The 16,797-nt window shown below is 30.8% G+C and overlaps 3 protein-coding genes across 4 annotated transcripts; all 3 read left to right on the top strand.

Annotated features, from left to right (window-relative positions):
• Positions 1 to 696: 696 nt before the first annotated feature.
• LOC130961264 (disease resistance protein RPV1-like) lies at positions 697 to 5,193 on the top strand. 2 transcript variants are annotated; one of them, XM_057887034.1, is made up of 6 exons: positions 697 to 1,418; positions 1,946 to 3,038; positions 3,162 to 3,434; positions 3,538 to 3,739; positions 3,809 to 4,221; positions 4,413 to 5,193. In XM_057887034.1, the coding sequence occupies exons 1-6, from the start codon at positions 910 to 912 to the stop codon at positions 5,022 to 5,024; spliced, it is 3,102 nt and encodes a 1,033-aa protein (XP_057743017.1). In that variant the 5' UTR covers positions 697 to 909; the 3' UTR covers positions 5,025 to 5,193. The 2 variants fall into 2 exon arrangements, with proteins under 2 accessions (XP_057743017.1, XP_057743016.1); XM_057887033.1 differs by having other exon boundaries at positions 3,538 to 4,221.
• A 222-nt stretch (positions 5,194 to 5,415) lies between these two features.
• LOC130961268 (protein CURVATURE THYLAKOID 1A, chloroplastic) lies at positions 5,416 to 8,389 on the top strand. The gene is made up of 5 exons (XM_057887039.1): positions 5,416 to 5,805; positions 6,811 to 6,905; positions 7,060 to 7,167; positions 7,281 to 7,352; positions 7,955 to 8,389. Exons 1-5 carry the CDS (start codon positions 5,649 to 5,651, stop codon positions 8,018 to 8,020), a joined length of 498 nt encoding a protein of 165 aa, XP_057743022.1. The 5' UTR covers positions 5,416 to 5,648; the 3' UTR covers positions 8,021 to 8,389.
• Positions 8,390 to 9,542: 1,153 nt separating this feature from the next.
• Positions 9,543 to 11,297, top strand: LOC130961266 (uncharacterized). The gene has a single exon (XM_057887037.1). It carries the CDS (start codon positions 10,260 to 10,262, stop codon positions 11,163 to 11,165), a length of 906 nt encoding a protein of 301 aa, XP_057743020.1. The 5' UTR covers positions 9,543 to 10,259; the 3' UTR covers positions 11,166 to 11,297.
• The last annotated feature ends 5,500 nt before the right edge of the window (positions 11,298 to 16,797 follow it).

Below are 16,797 nucleotides of genomic sequence, written 5' to 3'. Positions count from 1 at the left end.
TGCGATAAGTTAATTATTTAGAATTTAATTGAGGTAATGCTCTATATTCAAATAAAACATATGAAAAAATATTTTATATGTTAAATACGTGTGTAATTAAACTTATTATGTGATAAGTGATAACATAGAAGAAGGGATTATTTACCTTTCGATTTTCAAAAAAAATATCGAAAAAACTGGTGAAGGGACTAATTTGGTGCACGACATTCAATTTCAGGGATTAAAATGAGTCACTTAATGTAAAGTGAGGGATTAATTTGGTGCATATATAGCGATGATATAATGGATGACACATGAACGAATACTGTTGCGATACATGGTACAACTGGACACGTGGCCAAATAACATTGTGACATGTGGCACAACCATCCACGTCAGCATGCCACGTGTCACTAGTCACCACATTATTATATCATTATACGTGACCAAATCATGAAGTGACACATGTCACTTACCGTTCACGTCATCATGCCATGTCATCACGTCGTTAATGAAAAATAGGTCCGAACTAATATAGTGCATTTTTTTCAATTTTAATTGGTGCAATTGAAATCTTAGGTTTCAAAGACTATTTTAGAGTTTAACTCAAATCTTTGTCCAAATGACAAATATCACAGCGACATGATGTTATTTCAAATACTTTTACTTTATTGAAAATTTGACATCACTTTATGTCAAACAATCTGTTTCATGGAAGATGGAGCCTACCAACACACTTTCTGAGAAATTGTCCCTTGCCATCCGCGTTTTCTTCAGCCTTCTTCCAATTAGAACTTCTGCAACTGTATCTGAAGTTTCCCCGATCCAGTGATTCCAATTTCCACACACATTCCTACCAAGGCTCTTAAAAAGACCATATTCATACTCTTAACAATACCATCAAAATCAAAGTCAACTCTTGAATCAGCAATGATCACTGATGTACCTTCTTCTTCCTCTCCCTCTCCCTCCATCAAGACCCGTAGATGGATCAACCATGTATTCATCAGTTTCAGGGGTGCAGACACCAGAAAAGGCTTCACAGATCACCTTTATGCTGCACTGGAAAGAAGGGGTTGTATCAAAACTTTCAAGGATGATCATGACCTTGAGAGTGGGGAAATCATATCTGAAGGGCTCATCAAGGGAATTCAAGAGTCCATGTTTGCGCTTGTTGTCCTCTCACCAAACTATGCTTCCTCAAGATGGTGCTTGGATGAGCTGCAAAACATCGTTGAGTGCAGGGAAAAGTTCAACCAAGTGGTTTTTCCTATCTTCTATGGTGTAGAATCCTCTGATGTAAGGTATCAGAGAGGAACCTTTGAAGAAGCTTTCAGAAAACATGAAGACAGGTTCAAAGAAGAGAAGGGGAAAGTCCAAAGATGGAGAGATGCATTGCAAAAAGTTGCAAGTTATTCCGGTTGGGACTCCAAAGATAAGTGAGTTCTCTTGTCATTCATTTTGTTATACTAGCAACTTTGATTATTTTTTACCCTAGTGATCTGAGCTTTTCTTATTCTTTTGGTACCAAAATGAGAGAATTGGACACCAAACATAGTTAAAGTGATCAATCCCTTCTATATATACTAGTTTATTTTCTTGGCCCATAGTCAAGTATTTCAAGTTTTAAGGAGTAGATTTAACTCATACTCTAGAGTCATGCATAAGTCATAACCATCTATTTTCATTATAATGTTTAGAAGTTATATAAAAAATCAAGAAGGAATGGTTTTGTAAATGATTCGAGCACACATCAAATGTGCAGTAGACAGTAGTCTTCGAGTTTTCGAATTTTCTCTTTGTTCAAATGATAAGTCATCATTGTATATAGAAAATAGACGATGCATAAAAATCCAAGTTGTGATCCATTCATTAATTCTTGAGTACATGAAAATTAAACTTGAGGCCTAACCATGGACATGCGAAATTTATAATCATAGCCTATATTTTTTCTCCCTCCATGCAGTCATGAGGCAGCATTGATTGAAAGAATTGTTGATCACATACAAAAATTACTGATTCCTAAGTTGCCATCATGGGTAGGAAACCTCGTTGGTGTTGAATCAAGGATGAAAAAGTTGAATTCACTCATCGGTATGCAGTTGGATGACATTCGCTTCATAGGTATATGGGGCATGGGAGGCATAGGAAAAACAACAACTGCCAGATTAATATATGAATCAATCAAAGAGCAGTTCAACTTTAGTTGCTTTCTTGCAAACATTAGAGAGGTTTCTGCAAAAAATGGCATAGTTCACATCCAAAGGGAACTTCTTTCTCATCTTTCTGTAAGAAGTAATTACTTTCATAATTTGTTTGATGGGGTAAAAATAATAGCAAACTCTTTGCACAACAAAAAGGTCCTCCTTGTTCTTGATGATATAAGTGAAAGAAGCCAATTAGAGAACTTAGCCGGAAAACAAGAATGGTTTGGTCCCGGTAGCAGAATAATAATCACTACTAGAGATAAGCATCTGCTAGTGATACATGGTGTGCATCAGACATGCGAGCTTGAAGGCTTAGTTCAGGAAGAAGCCCTTCATTTATTCTGTCTGAAAGCTTTTAAACAAGATCAACCCAAAAGCCAATATCAGAATTTGTGCAGCGAAGTGGTTCAATACACAAGAGGCCTTCCATTGGCACTTGAAGTATTGGGATCCCATCTTTGTGGAAGAACTCCTGTGGCTTGGGATAGTGCTTTAAACCAATTAAGAAGTTCTCCACACCCTGAAATCCAAAATTCATTGAAAATAAGTTTTGAAAGTTTGGCTAGCACAGAGAGAGAAATGTTTTTGGATGTTGCTTGTTTCTTCAAAGGCATTGACAAGGATGACGTAGTAGAAGTGTTAGAAAATTGTGGTCATTTTCCACAAATTGGAATTGATATTTTGATTGACAAATCTTTGGTCACTCTTGGTAGGCGTAATCAATTGGAAATGCATGATTTACTTGAAGAAATGGGAAAGAATATAGTGTTTCAAGAATCTCCAAATGATCCAGGAAAACGTAGTAGATTGTGGTCTCATGATGACATCAGCCGTGTGTTGTCACAAAATAAGGTTTGTGCCATTGGTTTTAGATCAACAAAAAATGGCATGCGATATTTCTTTTTCTTTAAACATTTGTTTTATCTTTTAATCAACAATATTGCACTATTGAGTAAATACAATTCTGAATGTTAGGGAACTGAAGCAATTCAAGCAATAATACACTATGCTCAACCAAATGAAGCAAGATGGAGCTCTGAAGCTTTCTCCAAGACCAGCAACCTAAGGTTGCTAAAGATACGTAATGTGTATCGTCTTTCCCATGGCCTTGATTGCCTTCCTTATGCACTCAGAGTTCTTGACTGGCAAGAATGCCCTCTGAAAACTCTGCCACTTACTGATCAACTGGATGTTGTTGACATCAATTTGTCTTGCAGCAAAATTGAACAACTTTGGCACGGAACAAAGGTAAAATCCCTTGGTTAAGTGCTTTTTTCAAACTATGTTTTAGTGATGTTCACAAATCACAATAACATTGAAATTTTGCTTTCACATGTATACTTTTGATCAGATTTTACATAAGTTGAAGTGCATCAACTTGAGTTTTTCATATAACCTAAACCAAACCCCTGACTTTGTGGAGGTTCCGAATCTCGAATCATTAGTTCTTGAACATTGTACAAGCCTAACCGAAATCCACTCATCTGTTATGCACCTCAAGAAACTTGTTCAATTGAACTTAAAAGGCTGCAAAAGGCTCAAAGCTCTTCCAGGTAAAATGGAGATGAGTTCATTAAAGGTTTTAAATCTTTCTGGTTGCTCAAACATGAACACTGTCCCAGACTTTGGGAATTGCATGGGACATCTAGCAGAGCTTCATTTGGATGGAACTGCTGTAACAGAGCTACCTTCATCACTAGGATGTCTGGTTGGACTTGTTCTTTTGCATTTACAGAATTGCATGTATCTTGTTTGCCTTCCGGATACCATTCATAAGTTGAAGTCCCTCAAAGTTCTTAATGTTTCTAATTGCTCGAAACTCAGTAGCTTGCCAGAGTGCCTACAGGAAATGAATAATCTGGAAGAACTTTATGCAAGCAATACTGCCATTGAAGAACTACCTTTATTTCCATTAAGCATAAAAAGAATAGATGCAATCAACTGTGCCTCATTGGTAACTTCTACATTCCATCCATCTAGCAAATGCAGCATTTTTGCATCACCTGTACAATGGCACTTACCAAGAGAACGGAAGGTTTGTAACCCTACTATTTCTTGACATAATTATCCATTCCTGTCAATTATTCAATATTGCAATTCTATGCCAATTTCAGGTCTCTTTTATTTTTGCTTGTGTTATTTCCTGTGTGTCTTTGTGAAATTGTGGCTACTCTCTTCGGAGAATCACACGTTCCTTAACTATCGGAAAAAAAATGTTAATTTCAGGGGATTTGCTTTCCGAGAACACCATTCGACATGCTTATCACAGGCAATGAAATTCCATCATGGTTTGCACCTCAAAAGTCCTCTTCCTTTGCAGAAATACCATTTCCTCATCCTTCTCCTCCAACTGAATGGCTGGGATATGCTCTCTGTTTCTTGCTGGTAGCGGATCGGCCTCAGAAGTATTACCGTACATGGATCACTTGTTACACGGCAACACAAACATCAGCCAACAAAATAATGGTACCGGATAAAGATGATTGGAGGGGTGAGTCTCACGTGATCACCAGGAGTGTTCCTCTTCTGGAGGCAAAACAACCTCACCTTTACATTCTCTTTCTGTCCATTGGAGAATACCTTGAAAGAATGCATACAGGTTATGGATTTGGTTTGAGGAGTTGGCCTGGCCGTTCATTGAGAATAGTGCAGGCTGGGTGTCGTCTGGTGTGCAAGGAAGATCTTCAAGATATTTATGGAAATCATTCCCATACTTCCTCTGTAGGGCCTAATAAAAAACAAACAAAAAAGAAACAATCGCGATGGGCCAAACCCATAACCTTTCTTTCTTTTCGTTCTACTCCAACGGCACACACAAACACTTCAATGCAGCCGTGACCCAAAAAAAAAAAAAAGAACTTTAATGCAGCAATACACACGTGTGGGCGAGTATGTAATGCCTATGTTGTTGTTGTGGTTGTTGTGTGGACAAGAAATTTGAATTTTATTTAAGAATTTATTATATGTATAAATTAAAATTCAAACTCTCAACACTTGTTTAAGAAAATGAGTGAATTCATTATTAACACAAATTAATTTCTATTCTTGTATTTATAAATTGAGTTTAAACTCTCCACATTTAATTAGATACACAAATGAATTTAATCAAGTTAGTTAAAACTTAAAACTCATCAAACTCTTATGAATATATAACTGTATAAGTCATTAAAATGGTTACTAAATTTTGTCAAATTCAGTCACGTACTCTCTCCACTATTTGAGATGTGGATTTTGAAGATAGGGAAGCAACCAATGAGAAAGCAAGGGTGATCCACGTGTCACCTTGTTGACTCATATTGGATTGGATATCCAATAACCTTCAATCACTTTGGCAAGTAAACAAACAAAGTCGCACCAACCAAAGTTCTAAATTTTGATTGTTTTGAGGATAGATAGGAACAGGATCATCACTCACAAACTCTTCTCATTTCTCAAGCTACAACACAACAATAACTTTTAATAATGGCGGCGGCTGCCACCACCGTGCTCCTCCATCCTAGGATTCCGACCACCACCAACGTTGCACGCTGCTCTGCTTTGCCTTATCTTCCTCCACGCCTCTCCACCACCTCCTTCACCACCACCCCTTTCTTCTCAACTTCCCTCAAACACTTTTCAGGTACCCATTCCTTAAAGTTTATGTTTTTCTTTTCTTTTGGGTTGAATTCTTAGATATTGCAAATAAAGTTTCAAACTTTGTGAGTCAAAGATACTGGGGTGTGAGCTTTCAATTAGATTTGGTTTGGGCTGAAAATTTGAAATTGAATCCTATGAAGTGCCCTTCATGGCTTTATAATCATTGTTGCTATTTCCTTTTTAAGAATTGTTAACTTCAAAACCACATGAATTATGGATTTATGGTTGATTTTTATATCACAGTATCATTGAGCTCAAATCCCTTAGCATTAAGATGTTGCTGCATATTTCAAATAACAATGCAAGAAAGAGTGAGGAGTGTCATATAACTTAAATTTCAAGGAGATTAGTATGTACTTTTATAAATGGAGGAGTGTCATGTGAGATATAACACGAGGTTAGTATAGTTTACCCTTTAATATTTGTATATATTTCTTTACTACTGAGTAAATTCTTAGTGGTTAGTACTAGATTATTGTGAATGAGAGATTTTAGTGGCAGATCAGATAGTGATGTGCCCTTATTCCATAATATGATTGATTCTGCTGACTATTTCAGAGGAGATGCTAATGCAAAGTAACTGAAATTGAAAGGATTTTGCATTTTGAAATTGAGGCTGGTAAACATGATTAGGAGCTGGTGTGGTTGCCTAATTTGCTATGTGAATTGGGCAATGAACTTTTAGTTCATAATTGTCTTAGAGGTTTATACACTTGTTTTGCCTAACTTTTAGTTCATAATTGTAGTTTTAGTTTACCACAAGTGCCTCCTTCCTACCTTTGCGCGTCTCATAGTGTTTTTATTTTTCCAGTTTGGGAATGTTGAAACTCCAAACCATGGTTTTGTGATTCCGAGTGGAAAACCGAATGTGCTAGTATTCCTACGATTTGTTCCATTTTAGTTATTATAGTTATTAAGTTTAATCACGGTGCCTTTTGTTTGTCTTTTAACAGTGCTAAAATTATTTTCTTATTGCCTCCCTCTTTAGGGTCCCAAAAACCTTGTCTGCTTCAAACAAGAGCTTCGTCGGAGGAATCTGGTTCAGTAGACGCGAACGAGTTGTTCACAGATTTGAAGGAAAAGGCAAGCAAGCTTACTGATTGAAAATTTTGAACGATTTAATTTGATCTATAGAACTTTCATTTGACAAATTGACAACCTTGCAATTCCAATATTTGAATTTGCCAATATTTCTTTAACCAAGAGGATATAATATCCCTACATTACTCATTATCAGTGGGATGCTGTTGAAAACAAGTCCACAGTACTTCTTTATGGTGGCGGCGCCATAGTTGCTGTTTGGCTATCTTCAATTCTTGTTGGTGCAATAAACTCAGTTCCCTTGGTAAGTCATAACTCTTTCATGAATTTAATTCACTTCTTTTCATATTTTGTAATCCCTTTATCCTCTAGAAGGCTCGGCGAAACAACCTTAAAGTAATCTTTACATTGTTTCAGCTTCCAAAGATTATGGAGTTGGTAGGGCTAGGGTACACTGGATGGTTCGTCTACCGATACCTTCTGTTTAAGGTAAGTAAAATGCATCATGATACTTTACTACTCCCTCCATCACTGATAGATAACTGTCTCAAGACAAAAATACAAAGATTTTGGGAGATACAAACAGTGTCTGGAGAAAGAGACAGATATAGTAACATGCTAAATGTCTCTATAAGGATGGACAAAATTTGCCAATTTCTAACCACCTAAAATATCGAAACATAGAATTTTGTCGAGTCTTAGTGTCGTTGTATTTGTCTCGACAAACTTGCCAGATACAATCTATCACTGTCGTTTTCTAGTACATCCTTAGATCATATTAAAAAGTGGCAATGATAGGTAAAATGGAATTAACCATGCTATGTGTACACAAAATATTAGTCACCCGTATAGAATACATGTTAAGATACAAAATACACACTGAAAATGAGTTACACAGCATACGTATTTATACACAAATACAGAGTGGTTGACTTTTTGTATGCACATACTATTTTTGAAACGGAATAGAGGGTAGTTTAGAACGTTAACGCATTTTGTTCTGCGCAAAAAAGCCTTGGTTAATCGGTCACACATGTCAAACCATTATGAGATTGAACATTTAAGTAACAAAGTGTTTTACTTTGATACAGTCTAGCAGAAAGGAGCTAGCTGAGGATATTGATGGACTGAAGAAGAAAATCACTGGAACTGAATAGAATGGTATTGTGAGATATAAATTAAGTCAAGTTGATCTTGCTGAACACCATTTGTTTCCATTTAGTTGTATCTTCTGTATAAGAGGCATAAGTATCCTTATTTGAAAAAATCTCTGAAAAAAGAGGCATGTGTATCCTTAATATCCCTTTGGTATAGAATAGATTCATCATATCAATGTCTACTATCCTTGTATCAACCCCATTTTCTTCTTTAAATCATGTAGCAAATTTTATGTGTATTCATTACTCTGAATACCTTTGATCTCTTCACTTCTTCTTCCTATGAATTTTTGGCAAGATTGGGTTCTTGAAGGAAAGGGAGGGAAGGAAGAGAAGGGTAGTTAAATGAATTCATAATTACACTTCAAACCATTCCCTTCCCCTTGAAAACCTTAACTCACAAGTTACAAACACACTCTCAATACGAGTTTTGTCTTTTTAGATGGAATCGGCTACATAGATCACATGATTTTTTTTGTATTTTCTAGATAGCTTAATTTGAAAATGGACATACTTTGTAGTTCTTACAAGTTTGAAACCCAAACATTTCTGTTAACAATGATGCATGTGACTAATTTTATGATACTATCTTAGGTAAGTGGAGAATGATATAGCAGGCATTCATGATAATATAAGATAGATATGGTGATAAGTTGCATGTTGGTTACAAACATAAGCCTCGAATAATTTTTGTAAGTATTTAATTTAATTAATCTTCTCACCAGTCACCATAAATTGAAATTTAAGATGAAGTTGCTCTTAATTTTATGATCATGATAATATCATCACACTCCTTATCTCTAGTTGTAAAAAATCCCAAGAAGCTCTCATGGAGAGGAATCATACAATATATCATTCTAATTTTTAAGGATTAAGTTTTTCCACTCACCTTTCTATAAATCAAATAAAAAAAATATTTAAACATATTTATAGAATAAATAAAATAGTTAGACTTAATTTTATTTAATTAACAAATAGTACAATACTTTAGACTTAATTTTGTAAAATATAAAACATAATTAGTAGTTTTTTCTTTTTCTTTGTACAATTGTGTGTTATGTGAGATAGGTCAATGATGAAAGTAGCTGAATTTTGTATTTACCATTTGGATTGGAATAATGGCTTAACTTAACCACCACTCCCATCCAAAACCGTGTAAGCAAATTTTTAAAGACAAGAATAAAGTATTCACCATAAACATCCAATAACTAAATGGGACAATTTGGCTTCTAATATAATACCTTAGACAAAAAATTATTTATTTTTTATTTTGAAAAAAATTGCTACCGATTTATTTGCCTCAAAAAGGTATTCATACTTGGAAGTGCATAGCTTTCGCCCTCTCATATGGCACTATAACTATAACTAGAAACTAAGTTCTTAGTTGGCATATATAGGTCAATCTCCAACTCATTCTCTCTCCTTTTTCTCCTTTGACCAACATGTAACATAGAATCAAATCAAAGAAAAAAAAACAAAATTTAAATACTAATTAATATATTTTATGTATCCTAATCCTAATTAACACCCTTATATGTTTAAGAATCCAACAGATAATAATGACAAGAAGTCAATGACAAATTTTAATGCAGCATGATCAAACACTTTATTTGAAAAGTTCCAATTATCCACATCACAATCTTAAAGCTCATGTTTTCATCTCCTCATTTATTATATTCTTCCACATATGCCTCTGATTTATAGGAACAAAAGAGTTTGAAGAGTTCAGCAGAAAGAAGAAGCTTTTTAGTTTTAACATCACAACCATCATTCCTTTTTGCTTTTTTGGAAAACCTTATCAATCATTTGGTATAAGGTGGTATAAGCCTACCTTCCCAACCAAACCCATGATTAAAGTTTGTAACTTTTTCATTGTATCAATCATATACTAGGAATATCTTATTGTGGGTTTCTCTTATAAGAAGAAACTCATTAGGAAGATGGAAGAATAGAAATAAAGGTAAGTATTTCAAAGAGAATTCTTCTACCTTCTCTTAAGTAGACTTTTTTTTTTTTTTTGTGAAGGAGTTTCCTAGAGTTTTTTGGTGTGAAATTTTCCTTCTATCACACTAATGAGTATTGAAAATAGTGCATCATCATAACAGAAGCTTCAATGGGTTGTGTTCATCCATGGTTTTCATTTTCCATGAAAGAAGAAGCTATTGTTCAAGGACTCAACATTGTTAGAGGCAGAACAAGAGTTCTTCTAGGATAACATTTTTTCTTTTGTTCTTTTTTCATGGGGATCCTCCATAGATGGTGGCAAGTTACATGGTTGATTATCAATGTTTCTTTCTTGTTCTTATCATCATCTTTTGTTAGAGGCTCAAATATCACTGATAGCCTCGAATCGTTAGATGACTTGCTCTGCAAGCAAGCCGTGAAAGATGTGAAAGGGAAGTCTATAAAAACAGCCATCGTCTACGAAATTTCGATCCCTTCCAACTTGACAGGAATGAAGATCTCCGCCGTGAGATTGCGCGCCGTTTCGTTCTGGTATCGAGGATTGAATCATAGCTTCCTTAGTCTTCCACCTAAGGTGGTGGCTCAACCTAGTATGAAGAGAATTGCAATACTATATGAAAACTTAGGCAAATGGTCAAATCTTTATTTCAATGTATCAAATTACACAATGATTGCTCCAATTCTTGGTTTCATTGCTTATAGTTCTTCAGAAAAAGAATTGTTAGATTGTCAAAAGATCAAAATTGACACTCAAGGAGGCAACATTACTATCCGGTTTCGAAACGTTTCGTCACACCCGAAAAACGTTACACCACTTTGTGCCAAGATTGGTGACAATGGCACGGTTGAATTTAGCAACATGACCAAGCCATATTTTTGTGAAGCACAAAGCCAAGGACATTACACACTTGTGATTCCATCTTCTTCAGCAAAAGAATCTTCTAAATTGTGGTGGGTGTTAGGGTTTGTAATAGGTGTTGTTGTGTTGATTTTATTGGCTTTGATCTTAGTAGGTATAAAGATTATTAAGAGGAGAAAAATAAAGGAAATGGAGAAAGTTTCAGAAGTTGAAGAAGCTTTTGATACATTCTGGATTGGTGACACAAAATTGCCATCAGCTAGCATGATTAGAACTCAACCATCTCTTGAGAATGAGTATCATTATCGTGGTGGTAATTAATTAATTAATTAAGTAATTAATTACTAATTAGTTAGTTTCATTGGTGCTACAATTTTTCTGATTATTTCTAGTATTATCTATTTGTCTTGTGTATGTTGTATTATTGTAATTGATTTCATCCAAGTGAATATTATTAGGGCATATTTTTATGATGTTTGTTTCTTGGAATAATTCAACTTTTGGAAAATTTGTGCATGGACAGCAAGAAAACAAATCTGGCATATTTTTAATACAAGTTACATAAATTTATATTTTTCAACACTTTGGACTGCTTTTGTTAATAAAAACGTGAAGGTAGCGTTTGGAATAGAGACAGAAATTGAGAAATTGAGACACAGAGACAGAAATTGAAAGATTAAGATTTGGTGTAAATGGGTGATAGAAATTGAAATAAGAATGAAACTCTAATTTAATTTATACAAAGAAAAAAGTTAAAATTAATTAATTGAAATTGGTATTTTAGGTATAAAATATTATTAAAGAGTCAATGTTTCCAAAAATTTCAGGCCCTTATGTCTTTACTTTTTGGAGGTACTGAAATATTTTGGTGACAGAGTCTAAAATTTTAATATCAGTCTCTGAACCAACAAACGTGATAACGAGTCTCCAAGTCTCCATCTCAATATCTCAAAACAAACACTACCGAAAAGATATAGACACAAAGACATAAAATCATGTTTAGCATGTAAGATATTGTGTCCTGAGACAAAGATAGTATTTTGTCTCCTTTTTATCACAGAGACACTTGACAAAAACATAACTTATTTTTTTATTTTTTTCTTTTATTATTACTATCAAATTTTTACAATTATATTTTTTATTATTCTATCTTTTATTCTAAATTGTGTGTGAAGAAAAAAAATAAGAGTAAATCAAAATTTTTATTTTTTATTTTATTTTATGTTTAATTTATTATTAAATAAAATATAAAAATACTAATTTTTATTTTTTCTATTTTCAATACCTTATCTTTTTTCTGATCTTAAAATCAAACGTAGTCTTTGGGTCTCAATGGAATATTGATGTCATGTTTTTGTTTTGTCTTCGTTGTTAAATTCTTTGGTAGGAATAAATTATGTATGAAGAGATAATAAAATATGTTTGTTATTATTTCCACACGGTACCTAATTTTATTCCTATCTCTTGTCTAGCAATAATGAAGGATGGTATATAACTTATTAAAAAAATGGCTGAATCTTTTAGGACGGCAAAATTATATATTACAAGCTATTTGTTTAGTTTTTAATTTTAAGTAAAAGTAAGTGGGCTTGATTATGAATATTAATTAAGGAGATTTGTTTATGTGAATATATAATTATACGGTGTGTGTTTGGATTACCGTTTGCAAACGGAGGTTTGTATAAAATTGATTTTGTAAAAGTGATTTTGATCAAAAGTGAGTTAATATTAACGTGGTTTATATTTGGTAATTTTTATTCAAAATGGATTATAGTAAACTAAATATTGTTTGGATTACATTATTGAAAATCACTTTTAGATAGAAAATTACAAAAAAGGACATGAGTTTAAATAATTATTTTATGTTATCTTATAATTTTATTTTAAATATTTAAATAAATTTTAATATTTTTTTAGTATTCTCAGTATTCTTTAGTACTTTAATAGAATTAATAGAATCATAATACAAAATAAAAAAAATATTCTATACAAAAAAAAATAACAATAACAGTAAAAGAACTCATATAAAAAAACAGAAGTTTTATAAAAAATAATATGCATAAGAAAGTATTAAAAAGATATATTATAAAAAAGAAAATAATAAATATATGAATAATAAAGAGTATAATTGGTACATAAAACATAAAATTTAATCCAACGTGAAAAGCTGAACGGAAAAGCTAGAATTTTTAGCTTTTGGTAAACGTAGGTTAAAGACAAAAATCACTTTTACGTTTACAGAATAAAATCATTGCCAAACATAAAGATAAAGCGTTCAAGGAGCTCAAACGAGCTTTTTTCTTTTTCAACGTAAATCCAAACACACCCACGAACGTTTAAAGAATTAGAAGCATGTCCTAATTCAAATAAAATGAAACCTAATCATGGTTTACTCCTGTTAGCGTTTGATATGAAGGGATTCTTCATTTGAATATCAAAATCAAAGTTTATTGGATCAGTACTCATAGTAATGCAAATGTTTATAGGTACACAATTTTCAGTGATCACGTATGTAGTTCTTTAAAAAAAATAATAAATAAATAAATAAATTGTCTATGAACCAAACGGTCCAACAAATAATTATCATTTATTGACGTGTAAACACCTAGATAGGTGTGACAATCCACAGTTCTAACATTTTGTGTCTGAAGTGAGGATAGATTTTTTTTTTTCAAAAATGATATATATATATATATATATATATATATATATATATTAATGTATATTTTATATTTTAATATGTATTTTATATAAATAGTTGAATTAATAATTTTTATTTTTTTATTTTTTTACGGTATTTTTTAACTCAACATGTTAAGAGTTAATTCGTTATTAATCTGTCACGAATTAAAATTTTATTTAAAAATTTATTGTTAATCAACGAGTTACTGTATATATAAAAAAGAACTGGACTCTCCGCCACTTATTTAAATACAATAATAAATTAACTAGTAGATCAATTAAAAATGATAGATGGTTAATTTAACCCCTGAACTAGGCCTCACTAACACTCCTTGAGCTAGCTTAGCCCACATGTCTTGTTAGAGATTTAAAAAAAAAAATCAATCGGTACATATAGATCCAATTGATTGCAGATATGGGCTCAAAATAAAAATTATATTTTTTATATTTTTCGGAGGGTTGAGGGGATAAAAATGTTATGTCCGAGAACCATTTTTCTACCGGAAATGTCATAATCACCTATCATTTGTTTAAAAAACGTGAGATTAGTCAAGATGATAATTGTTTCGGTTTATTAATTTAGTTTCAAATTTGAGTCTAAAAATGAGAAAACTTTTCATTCAAAGACTTCTACTCTTTTAGGAGACTTCAATTATGTTGAATCGAAATAATATGATTTTTTGTAATAAAATCAGTAATATAGTTCAAATAAGACCAAAAATAATCTATATTTTTTGTTTGTCAAACTATCTTAATCCGATAAGTTAAGAATTAATTAATTATGAATTAGAATTTATTTAAGAGTTTGTCGATAGTTAATAAACTATTGCATGCACAAAACTATATTCGAATTCTAATACTTATTTCAACGGATAAATAAATTAATCACTCGAGTTATAGTATAAGATTCTATCATATTCCTTTTCATAATCTTGAGTTTAAGTTTGAATATAAGGGTAAAGTAATTGAAAAACTATAGTAGACTATTAGCCATGAACTCCAACTTGAATTAGTTAGTCTTAATAATAATAGAATTTAAATTTAACAAAACAAATCGTAAGCACTTTAAATTAGGCTTTACAAAATGTAAAAGAGTTTCATTTATTTATTTAAAGGGTTATCTTTTGAAACAAAAGAAACAACAATTGAAAGTTGAAGTGCATATGCGAATAGATTTGCATATTAGAGACAAAAGTGATGATCTAACCCTTTTTTTTTTTCTAGCTAGTAGGATGACTTGTGAAGCAAAACCTAAAAGCAAGATTCAAAGTGGTATTAACATGTGAAAAAAAATAAAAATAAAAAATAAAAAAGAAGAAATTTTCCACTACTTTGATCTAAGTCTACCATATGATCTTATTAATAACCTCAAAATGTTGATGATGATGTTATGATAACTTGATAATGTTTCCATTTCTTACCATTCCATTTACCATATCAACCTACTTTCCTTTTGGTTAAGTAGTGAATGGCATGATGGGAATATAGACCAAATATTAGATAAGTAGGCAAAGATGTCTTTACAAAATAGGTATGATAATGATATTATTACTAATTAAATACCAATAGAATTATATTCATAATTTTACTCCAAATTGCATGTATTCTTTTACTAAAAATAATTTTCAATTAAGTATAATTATTTGAATAACGAGTTCTCTCAAATCTTAATGAAAAAATTTAATCTTTATAATTTTACCAAATTTATAATTAAATTTTATACTTTTTTTAATTAAATTTTTACATTAATTTTAATTTTATAATTAGGTCTTTTTTAATGTAAAAAATATTAAAGTTAACTGAATATTCTTTGTAAATTAAATGTATTCATAATTAAAAATCTAATTAGATCTTTGACTATATATATTTTGAAAGAAATATTCTATTAATTTTAACGTTTTTAACATAAAAATGATCTAATTATAAAATTAAAATTAGTGTAAGAAATCAAATAAAAATATAAAAATCTAATTAAAAATTTGATAAAACTATAAAGAGTAATAAAATAATTAAACCTTCATAATTTTAATTGAAATTTATGGATTTTTTTATTAAAAACAATTTTACTCAATTAAGTAAAAAACCAATTGGGTAACAAGCTCTTGCAAATCTTAAATTATGGTTTGGACAATGGTAAATCTTAAGAGTTTTTTTTTATCAAATTATGTTTATTGCATACCAAAGTAAAAGTTTAGAGTTATTTAATTTGCTTTGTATATTTTGTGATTACTTCATCAATCCTTGGACTTTTGTGTACTTTCAATGACATTGTCTCTTTCTTTCCTTTTGCTAAAAGCCTAAAAGGTGACATTATCTCTTAATATTCTGTCAAAGATGACTTATGCTTACACCTTCATAATAAATATAATAAATAATAACTGGCAAATTATATTTGCAATTTCTTTTTCCTAGAGTGCATTTGTGATCTAATTCTGTGTACATATTATTATTTCGGTTTAATTATTCCTGATATTTTTATAATTTTATTAAATTTATAATTAAATTTTTATATAATTTTTAATTGAATTGTTATATTATTTTTAATTTTATAATTAAATTTTTTATATTAAAATTAATAAAATATATTTTTTTAAAAAGTATGTGAACAAAAATTTAATTAAATTTTTAATTATAAATATCTTTAATTTGCAGAGAAATATTTAGTTAATTTTAATATTTTTTATATTAAAAAAATCTAATTACAAAATTAAAAGTACTATAAAAATTTAATTAAAAAATATAAAAATTTAATTAAAAATTTGGTAAAACTATAAAGACGAGCAGAATAATTAAACCTATAATTCTAAAATATAAAATAATTATGGGAATCATTTTTTTAAGAATATAATTGGATGAAGAGCACAAATTTTTATTTAATTTAAAAAGAATATGTGTATTGCAATGAAAATTTTTTTTATGAACTTTTTTTATTCTAAAAAAAATAATATTCACTTTTTACTAAAATTTTACTTTTTATCACATAGTATTACTCAATAATTATACTCATTCATTTTATAAAATATAGTGGTAGATTTTTAACAAAAAGTGTTAAATATAATATAAAAATTCTTAAGAAATTAGCTTAATTAATTTTTTTCTTGGTATATTAGGTAAATATAAATTACTAAATACTATAAATATCCTTGAATTATATTTATACTCTAATTATTAGTTGCACATCGAGAAACATAACTTAAACTATATATATTAGAAGTTTTACGTCAAAAAAATTTTCGTTAATTAGGTTAAAGTTTAGTGTTATACATAAGAT

This window comes from Arachis stenosperma, chromosome 2 (assembly GCF_014773155.1).
Source record: "Arachis stenosperma cultivar V10309 chromosome 2, arast.V10309.gnm1.PFL2, whole genome shotgun sequence".
NCBI classification, from domain to species: domain Eukaryota; kingdom Viridiplantae; phylum Streptophyta; class Magnoliopsida; order Fabales; family Fabaceae; genus Arachis; species Arachis stenosperma.
This window is presented reverse-complemented; position numbering and strand designations above follow the sequence as displayed.